The sequence below is a fragment of the Rattus norvegicus genome, chromosome 1 (assembly GCF_021556685.1).
Source record: "Rattus norvegicus strain SHRSP/BbbUtx chromosome 1, alternate assembly SHRSP_T2T, whole genome shotgun sequence".
NCBI classification, from domain to species: Eukaryota; Metazoa; Chordata; class Mammalia; order Rodentia; family Muridae; genus Rattus; species Rattus norvegicus.
The window spans coordinates 221479591-221491242 of NC_141534.1; the positions used below are offsets into that span (position 1 = coordinate 221479591).

Here is an 11652-nt window from a genome sequence, read left to right on the forward strand (position 1 = left end):
AGGATTCCTTATGATCCAAGGCACCTGGCAGTGGGTGGGACTAGGCAAGCACTAGGCAGCCCCTTATTTCTGACAGGATTACCACATAGCATTACCCTAAGAAACTTTGTTCCTTAGAGACACTGAACTTCCTGTGGAGAAGGACAAGTGCAGGCTGAGGTATCAGCAAAACCAAGACAGGCAGAATAAAAGGCCAAGATAAGGTTACAGAGTGACTGATCCATTACTGTTCCCTGATGGTCCTGGTCTTAGAAGGTCCAACACATCCAAGTCATTTCAGTTTTACTTAGTAGGTCTGGGAGGATGGGGGGCGGGGGGATGCCAAAGTCTTGACCTTGATACTATACATCATTGGCTGCTCTGTTTTCATTATGAGATTTTGATCTCATTTCTCTTTCCAAGTAGTACATTTGTTTACCCTATTTGACCCATATTCTTTAAAATAAGGACTTAATACAATAATTCTGTCAAACCTTGTATGCAGCAAGATACATAAGGTTCTAAAATTTCTGAATATGATGGCTAGGATGTAGTGTGAAAACACACACACACACACACACACACACACACACACACACACCCCTCTGATGTTACAATGCATATCTTTATGTTCTTAAGGCTTTGTTTACCAAATGCACTCGCCAAAGAGGGATTACATGAGAAAATCTAGGATCCATGTGTTCTTCCAAATAAATTCTATTTACATTTGAAGAGACTATATTAGATTTGAAGAGGGATCTCCACTCAAAAACTACTGCTGGGAATGGCACCCCAGACTTAACTCCTACCTCCCAGAGGGCCAGTCCAAAGGGTCTTCCTGTGGTCGCTTCTATCTCAAGAATTACACGTCATGCTGTCTAGTCCTCTGTTCTTTCTACCCAACTGTGAACCTCCTAAGCTCTAGAAACGAATGTTGCTCACCAATATATCCCAACACCTTCTGCAGGGCCCGGCATACAATCGGCAGTTAGTAAATGTTTACTGAGTAAAAACAGGACCACACAAAAGGTTCCTGGGTCGGGAACTGTCCGACAGATTCAAAGTTCAGTTACTGAGAGGTGTGTGAGAAGAACAGGAGGGCGGGGTGCAGACACTGCACATTCCCAGCAAACTCGGAGATAAACAAGAAAACGCTGATGGCAACCCCTCAGGGGGAGCAGTCAGGAGATAAGCTAAGCCAGGTCCTGTGACCACAGCCTTAGAACCGTGTGTGGTTTAGGGTGGACATTGCTCCCAGGGACCTAAGTGTGGACAGTTCCCATGCACTGTTAGATGGCCATCACAGATTATCTCATTTCACCTGCACAGAGACCCGGAGGGAAAGACCGATGATCACCTTGACAGGTGAGACTCTGAGGCTCCAATCCTTGTGGACTCCAGAACAGTAAGTCAGAGAACACTGACTAGAACTTCACAGAACCGGACTCCTGGGGTTCACGGTGGCCTTCAATCTCCTTACTTCATCTTCCCTCCCTCAAGAGATGCTCAAATTCCTACAGCAATCAACACCTCAAAAGTCTTCCTGACTGCCTCTCAGGCTGGATGAATCTATTCAGCAGGCCTGCCCAATCTAGAGCAACTAATTACATTTTTTAAAAAAATTACTTTCTTAAAGAATTCAGATTTCTAGCCCCTGTCTTTCCCTGTTATCTACTCACAGTGAGACTAACCTCAAGCACATGACACAGTCCCAGCTATCTGAAGGCAGCCATCGCCCTCTCTCCCCTTGGTTTAGAAAGACATTGCACAGGCTGCTCAATGGGAAATGTATTGCACCCAGATTAGCAAATCTTTTTTGTAGATAATGGGAATCAAAAACAGATCATACCCTATCTTATTACCCAAAAAAAGGTGGTTCCTGGGTAAGGGACAGTGTAGAGAAATGGGGTGATACAACCCAGCATTGCTGATAATGCTCAGAAACCTCAACATTATTCACAGAAACCATTATTAGTGGCAAAGCATGTTTTGAGACCAACCGAATTTCTATTCTACAAAGGAAGCATCAAGGAGCTTACAGACGAGTGTACCTACTACTGATGCTTTGCTAAATAGTCATACTATCAAGCCGTCTTGCAAGTAATTATTGTCCATGTCTATAGATTAGGACTGTCCTTAACCTTGATCAAAGCACCTTCTATGTACAATGGGGCGGCAACAGACTCCTAACTGCTCAGTGCTGAAAATGAGTAGTTCAGTGTTCAGCCCTAGATGGGGTATTTCTGCTATCACCATCCGGATTCTTGAGCTATGGTGAAGAGGAGGCAGAAAGAACTGAAGAGCCAGAGCATGGGGAAGAGCGGTGTGAAATGCTGTCTTCTGGATACAACATGGCTATAGCACATCGAAGTTGTGAATGCTGGCACAAAATCCAGTCACTTGACATTCTATCACAGATTGGGGAGGGTTTGAGAGACTCCACCCCAAGTGAGGAGCTATTGGCAGTTGATGGCTTCCAGGAAAGGAGGGAATCATTTTTCTTCCTTCTGGAGTGTGTCCCCTTGGCAGGCTACCCATGACCTGGTAGATGGCCCCATACTAATTTGCATATAGGAAGTCCTTACTAGACTCAGTTGGTTATGTAAAATTTTTAAAGAGGAACAGAAAAGAGAAGACATGAGGGTACAAGACTGTTAAGTGTATTGGAGGTTATCTGAGGATAGTGGAGGGAGGATTTGGGTCAGATATGATCAAGATACATTATATCCGTGTATAAAATTGTCAATAAATAAGTAAAAATAATCAAGAAGAAGCAGTGGCAGCAGCAGCACATAGGTGGAGTTGCAAAAGGATCCCAGCTATTAAGTGTCAAGGCTTCAATTAGAGAAGCCTTTGAACCTCAACCCTGTCCTCTTTGTATTGCACTGCTCCAAAACAGGACAGTGACCTCCCTATGGTTTTAGAACACTACCATAATATGGCACCAGCTAGCATCTCGCTTGCATTAGCCCTGTTTTACAAGAGGCTAAACCTGAAGGGCTGAAAGGCAAAAGAGCTTGTTCCAGTTCCCTGGAAAATGCCTTATACTTGGAACTCAAAGCTCACTTAAGACTACTTTGTTGACAACCAACTACTGCAAAGAGACAGGGAGTATCTTAGTCTAGAAATAGATTCCCTGACTAGCGAAAGGGAGTCGCCTCTGCCGGCTGTTAAGCTTTGAACTCTTTTTGATGGAGGGCACCCCTCCCATCCAGAGGGAGCTCCACCAAGGTTCCCCAACTACAAAAGAAGTAGTTTGCCCGCCAGTTAACCAGGATGCCCTGAGGCTCAAAGGTGAAAAAGCAAATATGGGGACAGAGGCTGCCTCCCACAATAAGTAACGGTCCCTTCCTTCCCTCCTTTCTCTATCTCCCAAACCTACTCCCCAGCCCAGGATCCAGAGCATGCAAACTGGGTGAGGAAGATCTCATCCATGCAAAGTAAAACAATGACAACACCAACACACTCTCACCAGCATTTCTATTTCATTTCAGAGGGGAGGGATGGGGGAGAAACAGTAACAGTTATTAGCATAAGTCCTAGGGGTCATACAAAGGGCTCTTCTGCAGTTCACTGGCTCTTAGCTTACACAATTACTCATTTTTCAGATAACCAAACTTAAGCTAGGAGTTTAAGGAGTAACCAGTAAGAATAGGGCCAGGACAAAACCCCAGTGCTAATGCAGACTAATACTTCCCTACCGTAAGAAGCTCATTAATCTCCTGGGAAGCCTCAGTGAGACCTTCCCCAGGTCCAGTTTGAGGCCTAAGCTGATTCACTTCTAGGCTAGCTAGGAGGTGGACTCCACTGTTGAGTATCCAGGACCGCACTTTATATCCCATTAACTGGTAGCCTGTATCACTGGGTGGGTTCCCAAAGTTTCACACTAGCCATGCCCCCTAGAATGTAGTCAGTGACTTAGTAAATGAATCTATATTTCAAAAAAAATGACGCCTCAGCACGTCCCTATGTCAAGTCCCGTTGTGTCATTCAATCTTCATAACAGAAGGAAGGAAGGAAGATTCTCCCTTGACCAACAAGGAAATAGGCTCAAAAGAGTAAGTGACCTAAGCTTTTCAGCTTTTGTGCGGCAGACGACCACAGCTGTCTCAAGGCATTCAAGACAAAATAATTACAGACCACTGAATGGGAGGAGAGCTGCCCATCCCAGCACCTAACAGGCTCAGTGCTCCGGAAGTCACCCGGAACTTTCAGCTACTCCCGGGATGGAGTATCCCTGCCGGGTGCTCTGGGAGGAAAACAGAAAGAGGAGGAGGACAGTTTGGGTCACAGTGCCTGGCTGCAGAAGACAGCTGGTGCAGTGAGCCCCCTGACTTTTCCATTAGCCCCGCTGATTTCAAGTACCCGAGTGGGTCCAGCTCTGGAGGAACCCTGTCCAGCTTTAGGGGAGCAGAAGTAGGAGGTTGCGGGCGTCCAGGGAAATCGCAGCTAGGTGATGAATCACCGAGCACATGACCCTACAGGGGAGGGGAGGGTTCAAAACTCTGCGGGATGAGGCGGGGGCTTGGAGAGTGAGGCCTAGCGCGCAGGGTACCCCTGCGGCTTGGGTTAGGGGAGCTAGGAAAAGCCCCTCTCCCACGTCACTTCTCCTGACGGCGGATCCCCGCAGCCCCGGGCCCGCCTGATCCCCAAGCGCGGCGGACTCACGGCCTTCAGCTGCTCCAGTCGGTCCTTCATCCTGGCCCAGGTGAGGGTGGCAGGCGCCTTGTCTCAGGTAAGCGCGTCCCAAGTGAGCGGCCTGGAGCAACTGCGGGGGTGCCGGCCAGGGCGAGAGAGCAGCGCTAGCACGGGCGGAGGCGGGCGGCGGCCGCTCTCGAGGAGGAGCGTCCGAGGCCACCGAGGTCCGCCGCGCCGCCCCCTCCGGTCCCCGCTGGCGCCCTGCTCCAAATCCGGCTGCGAGACAGAGCCGGCTCAGGGCTCGCCCGCCCCCTGGACACGCCCCATACCTGAGCCGCGCCCCGCGCTCCTGCTTAAAGGGACAGCGCGCGCTCCAACGCCGGAAGCATTCGGGGATATCCTCCCTCCGCCGCCCATGAAAGGCAGAGAAAAAAAGAGGGGATCTGTCTGGCTTCGATTTGGCATTTTCCTCACTGTGCTTATTGTCCAGCCATCTACGGACTCGTCCGGTTGAAGACAAGCTGGTGCCTGCTCCCTTGATAAGGCAAAGTGATGATCCCACGATACTCAAGAGATACACTGCCTTAAAGAAAGGACCTGCGAGGTATAGAATCTGCGTGGTCCAGGCTCAGAGACCTGTTCCGGTGAAGCGTAACTGCAGATGAAATGCCCTGGATCTGGCAGCGGCGAGGAATTTGAGGGATTATACTGTTAGTGGCTTTGGGGCCTCTCCTAGACGTGTACGTGGTTCAGTAACCTTTTACTAACAATTTGAATAACTTAAGGAAATCCTGATCCTCTAGAGGACTCAGTTTCCATAGCTAAATAAATTAATCAATAAATAAATCAGAAACTGCTTAGCAATTTGCTGCGAAGCCTGTACAAGAAGTGACTAACTTGTAACTATCTGGCAGGGTTATAGGATAAAGACGTTTGATTTAGAAAACTTAAGCCCACCTCTCTCCTCCTTGCTGTAAAAAGCCCCGGGATTTGATTTGATTTTTTAGAAAAGTGTGATTCCTCTCACTGCCCTTCCTCTTCAACCATGCCCCTATCCCCCTCCCCTATTTGGTTTTGGGTAACAAATGTCTATCAACCAGTATAGTGGTCAACAATTGGAGCTAGCGAAGACTTGGTCTCAAGTTCCAGAAGTATCCTCGGCTTTCCGTTCAATTTTAAAGGCCATAGATACTTTGTTAATTACAACCGGACTTTACCCTCTGCGATGTGCACGTTCCTATTGACTTCCTCTGCTGCCATAAAGATAGTCAAGTAAGGCAGGGCTTGAGCTGTTTGAGCCAACCCTGCGGTTCTTTACTCTAATCCTCTCTCCTGTCTAATCCCGCTCCTGTCCTGATACTGGCCTTGCCCGGACTGCTGCGAAAGCTTCCACGCCCCCGGTGGTCGTAAACCCCAAAGCGGAACCTCCCGCCTAGCAAACACTTGGAAAACATTCCACCTCCGACCTCGTTCTCTAGCATCAGCCCTTTTGTTCTCTTGTTACAGAATCTCCCTAAATTGCCCAGGCAAGCTTTGAACTTGCCATTCTCCTGTTTCAACCTCTCCCGTAATAGGGGTTACAATGAAAAGCTCCAGAAGTGTAGACATCTGAGATCTCGACAGAAGTCAGGAAAGAGGATGGATTCATTTTGAAACAAGAACACAGGATTCCAGTTAAGGCGCGATTGCTTTCAGGCTGCAAAGATGGCCCTGTGGTTAAGAGCACCGACTGAAGGACCTGGGTTCAATTCCCAGCATCCACATTGTGACACACAGTTCCAGGGGATGCGACGCCCTCTTCTGGGCTCTGCAGAGGTTGACACATGTGATGTACAGATATATGCAGGCAAAAACATTCATAGGAGTAAAAAACAATTCAAGGTCCCAGAAAACTATTTTAAACAATATAAATAATTTCAAAAGGGTAAAATTGTGACCCTCATGCAAATATAAATGAATAATATTTTAACTGCTGCTTAGCTTATTAATGAAGCAACCAGTAAGAGGTTAAATTCATTCAGATCCACAAACAGCAAGACTGCTGAAATGAATAGGTTACTTGATGCAAAACCAGCTCTGGAGAGGTGGGAGAAGAAACTGTGCTTCTTCTGTAGACAAAGTTTTCATTTCCATTAATAGACGGCTGGACAATTGTTATAAGGCAATGAAAAGCATAGACCATTGTATAATCAGAAAGATGCATTAATTAAGGCCACCATAGGATACATAGCATAGAACAGCTTCCTGTTAGTGGTCACTGGTCATTTTAATTTGCTCAGTTTTTCTGTATACTCCCAAGGTAGTATCTTCCATGACTGAACAGTACCAACTCTGTTTAAAAGTTATGATACAGAACACACTTTCTTCCCTATAACTTCTACCATTATTCTTGCCTTTATCCAGACACTTAAATAAAGAAAATCAGAGCTAAGGAGATAGCTCACTCAGTAAAGTGCTTCCTCCACAAATATGAGGACCTGAGTTCAATTCCCAGAACACATTTAAAATAATAATAATGACGACGACGACGACGACAACGATGATAATCAAACACAGAGATGCATACCAGTAACCCCAGAACTGGGAAAGTGGAAACAGGTAGATCCCTGAGGTTCACTGGCCAGCCAGATTTACCTAGTTGTGAGTTCCAGGCCAGTCAAAAGATATTGTCTCAAAAACCGGGGTAGGGCAGGGGACCACACCTAAGGTAAACAACTTTTTATAATTGGATATCTTGAATTCCATCACCCTTGGAATATTCTATTCTTAGAATTGAGGGAATCCACTCAACACATAGCACTAAGTACATACAATTAAAAGAAGTTGGAGTTAGAGGAGGGCCCAGGAGCAGCAGGTCCGCTGCGTCTGAGACACCGCTGGAACCTGAACGGACTGAACGGATAAATAGTTCTCTGCACCCAAATCCTGTGGGAGGGAGAGCTAAACCTTCAGAGAGGCAGACACGCCTGGGAAACCAGAAGAGACTGCACTCTGCACACATTACTGATTCCACAGGAAAACACCAAACACCATCTGGAACCCTGGTGCACGGAAGCTCCCAGAAATGGCGGCGCAGATCTTCCTGGTGGCTGCCGCCGCGGAGAGCTCATAAGGAACACCCCACGAGCAAACTTGAGCCTTGGGACCACAGGTAAGACCAAATTTTCTGCTCCAAGCGACCTGCCTGGTGAACTCAAGACACAGGCCCACAGGAACAGCTGAAGACCTGTAGAGAGGAAAAACTACACGCCCGAAAGCAGAACACTCTGTCCCCATAACTGGCAGAAAGAAAACAGGAAAACAGGTCTACAGCACTCCTGAAATACAGGTTTATAGGACAGTCTAGCCACTGTCAGACATAGCAGAACAAACTAACACTAGAGATAATCTGATGGCGAGAGGCAAGCACAGGAACAAGCAACAGAAACCAAGACTACATGGCACCATCAGAGCCCAATTCTCCCACCAAAGCAAACATGGAATATCCAAACACACCAGAAAAGCAAGATCTAGTTTCAAAATCATTTTTGATCATGATGCTGGAGGACTTCAAGAAAGACGTGAAGAACTCCCTTAGAGAACAAGTAGAAGCCTACAGAGAGGAATCACAAAAATCCCTAAAAGAATTCCAGGAAAACATAAATAAACAAGTAGAGGCCAAAGAGAGGAGTCACAAAAATCCCTAAAAGAATTCCAGGAAAACACAATCAAACAGTTGAAGGAATTAAAAATGGAAATAGAAGCAATCAAGGAAGAACACATGGAAACAACCCTGGATGTAGAAAACCAAAAGAAGAGACAAGGAGCTGTAGATACAAGCTTCACCAACAGAATACAAGAGATGGAAGAGAGAATCTCAGGAGCAGAAGATTCCATAGAAATCATTGACTCAACTGTCACAGATAATGTAAAGCGGAAAAAGCTACTGGTCCAAAACATACAGGAAATCCAGGACTCAATGAGAAGATCAAACCTAAGGATAATAGGTATAGAATAGAGTGAAAACTCCCAGCTCAAAGAACCAGTAAATATCTTCAACAAAATCATAGAAGAAAACTTCCCTAACCTAAAAAAAGAGATACCCATAGGCATACAAGAAGCCTACAGAACTCCAAATAGATTGGACCAGAAAAGAAACACCTCCCGTCACATAATAGGCAAAACACCAAACGCACAAAATAAAGAAAGAATATTAAAAGCAGTAAGGGAAAAAGGTCAAGTAACATATAAAGGCAGACCTATCAGAATCACACCAGACTTTTCGCCAGAAACTATGAAGGCCAGAAGATCCTGGACTGATGTCATACAGACCCTAAGAGAACACAAATGCCAGCCCAGGTTACTGTATCCTGCAAAACTCTCAATTAACATAGATGGAGAAACCAAGATATTCCATGACAAAACCAAATTTACACAATATCTTTCCACAAATCCAGCACTACAAAGGATAATAAATGGTAAAGCCCAACATAAGGAGGCAAGCTATACCCTAGAAGAAGCAAGAAACTAATCGTCTTGGCAACAAAACAAAGAGAAGAAAAGCACACAAACATAACCTCACATCCAAATATGAATATAACAGGAAGCAATAATCACTATTCCTTAATATCTCTCAACATCAATGGCCTCAACTCCCCAATAAAAAGACATAGATTAACAAACTGGATACGCAATGAAGACCCTGCATTCTGCTGCCTACAGGAAACACACCTCAGAGACAAAGACAGACACTACCTCAGAGTGAAAGACTGGAAAACAACTTTCCAAGCAAATGGTCGGAAGAAGCAAACTGGAGTAGCCATTCTAATATCAAATAAAATCAATTTTCAACTAAAAGTCATCAAAAAAGATAAGGAAGGACACTTTATATTCATCAAAGGAAAAATCCACCAAGATGAACTCTCAATCCTAAATATCTATGCCCCAAATACAAGGGCACCTACATACGTAAAAGAAACCTTACTAAAGCTCGAAACACACATTGCACCTCACACAATAATAGGAGATTTCAACACCGCACTCTCATCAATGGAGAGATCATGGAAACAGAAATTAAACAGAGACGTAGACAGACTAAGAGAAGTCATGAGCCAAATGGACTTAACAGATATTTATAGAACATTCTATCCTAAAGCAAAAGGATATACCTTCTTCTCAGCTCCTCATGGTACTTTCTCCAAAATTGACCATATAATTGGTCAAAAAACGGGCCTCAACAGGTACAGAAAGATAGAAATAATCCCACGCGTGCTATCGGACCACCACGGCCTAAAACTGGTCTTCAATAACAATAAGGGAAGAATGCCCACATGTACGTGGAAATTGAACAATGCTCTACTCAGTGATAACCTGGTCTAGGAAGAAGTAAAGAAAGAAATTAAAGGCTTTTTAGAATTTAATGAAAATGAAGGTACAACATACCCAAACTTATGGGACACAATGAAAGCTGTGCTAAGAGGAAAACTCATAGCTCTGAGTGCCTGCAGAAAGAAACAGGAGAGAGCATATGTCAGCAGCTTGACAGCACACCTAAAAGCTCTAGAACAAAAAGAAGCAAATATACCCAGGAGGAGTAGAAGGCAGGAAATAATCAAACTCAGAGCTGAAATCAACCAAGTAGAAACAAAAAGGACCATAGAAAGAATCAACAGAACCAAAAGTTGGTTCTTTGAGAAAATCAACAAGATAGATAAACCCTTAGCCAGACTAACGAGAGGACACACAGAGAGTGTGTCCAAATTAACAAAATCAGAAATGAAAAGGGAGACATAACTACAGATTCAGAGGAAATTCAAAAAATCATCAGATCTTACTATAAAAGCCTATATTCAACAAAACTTGAAAATCTACAAGAAATGGACAATTTCCTAGACAGATACCAGGTACCGAAGTTAAATCAGGAACAGATAAACCAGTTAAACAACCCCAGAACTCCTAAGGAAATAGAAGCAGTCATTAAAGGTCTCCCAAACAAAAAGAGCCCGGGGCCAGACGGGTTTAATGCAGAATTCTATCAGACCTTCATAGAAGACCTCATACCAATATTATCCAAACTATACAAAAATACTCAATAAAATTCTGGCAAACCGAATTCAAGAGCACATCAAAACAATCATCCACCATGATCAAGTAGGCTTCATCCCAGGCATGCAGGGATGGTTTAATATACGGAAAACCATCAACGTGATCCATTATATAAACAAACTGAAAGAACAAAACCACATGATCATTTCATTAGATGCTGAGAAAGCATTTGACAAAATTCAACACCCCTTCATGATAAAAGTCCTGGAAAGAATAGGAATTCAAGGCCCATACCTAAACATAGTAAAAGCCATATACAGCAAACCAGTTGCTAACATTAAACTAAATGGAGAGAAACTTGAAGCAATCCCACTAAAATCAGGGACTAGACAAGGCTGCCCACTCTCTCCCTACTTATTCAATATAGTTCTTGAAGTTCTAGCCAGAGCAATCAGACAACAAAAGGAGATCAAAGGGATACAGATCGGAAAAGAAGAGGTCAAAATATCACTATTTGCAGATGACATGATAGTATATTTAAGTGATCCCAAAAGTTCCACCAGAGAACTACTAAAGCTGATAAACAACTTCAGCCAAGTGGCTGGGTATAAAATTAACTCAAATAAATCAGTTGCCTTCCTCTATACAAAAGAGAAACAAGCCGAGAAAGAAATTAGGGAAACGACACCCTTCATAATAGACCCAAATAATATAAAGTACCTCGGTGTGACTTTAACCAAGCAAGTAAAAGATCTGTACAATAAGAACTTCAAGACTCTGAGGAAAGAAATTGAAGAAGACCTCAGAAGATGGAAAGATCTCCCATGCTCATGGATTGGGAGGATTAATTTAGTAAAAATGGCCATTTTACCAAAAGCAATCTACAGATTCAATGCAATCCCCATCAAAATACCAATCCAATTCTTCAAAGAGTTAGACAGAACAATTTGCAAATTCATCTGGAATAACAAAAAACCCAGGATAGCTAAAGCTATCCTCAACAATAAGAGG

The 11652-nt window shown here is 44.2% G+C and overlaps 1 protein-coding gene across 12 annotated transcripts in view; it reads right to left on the bottom strand.

Moving 5' to 3' along the window:
- Stx3 (syntaxin 3) overlaps window positions 1-4937 on the bottom strand; it is a 62443-nt gene extending 57506 nt beyond the window's left edge. For 11 of the 12 annotated variants that reach the window (XR_015643237.1, XR_015643241.1, XR_015643242.1 and 8 more), the window contains exon 1: window positions 4648-4902. Coding sequence is in view for 6 of the 12 variants with exons in the window: in XM_087593776.1 (XP_087449902.1) it covers window positions 4648-4677 (30 nt within the window). In the remaining 6 variants the exon portion in view is untranslated. 12 annotated transcript variants of the gene reach the window in all.
- Window positions 4938-11652: the final 6715 nt, after the last annotated feature.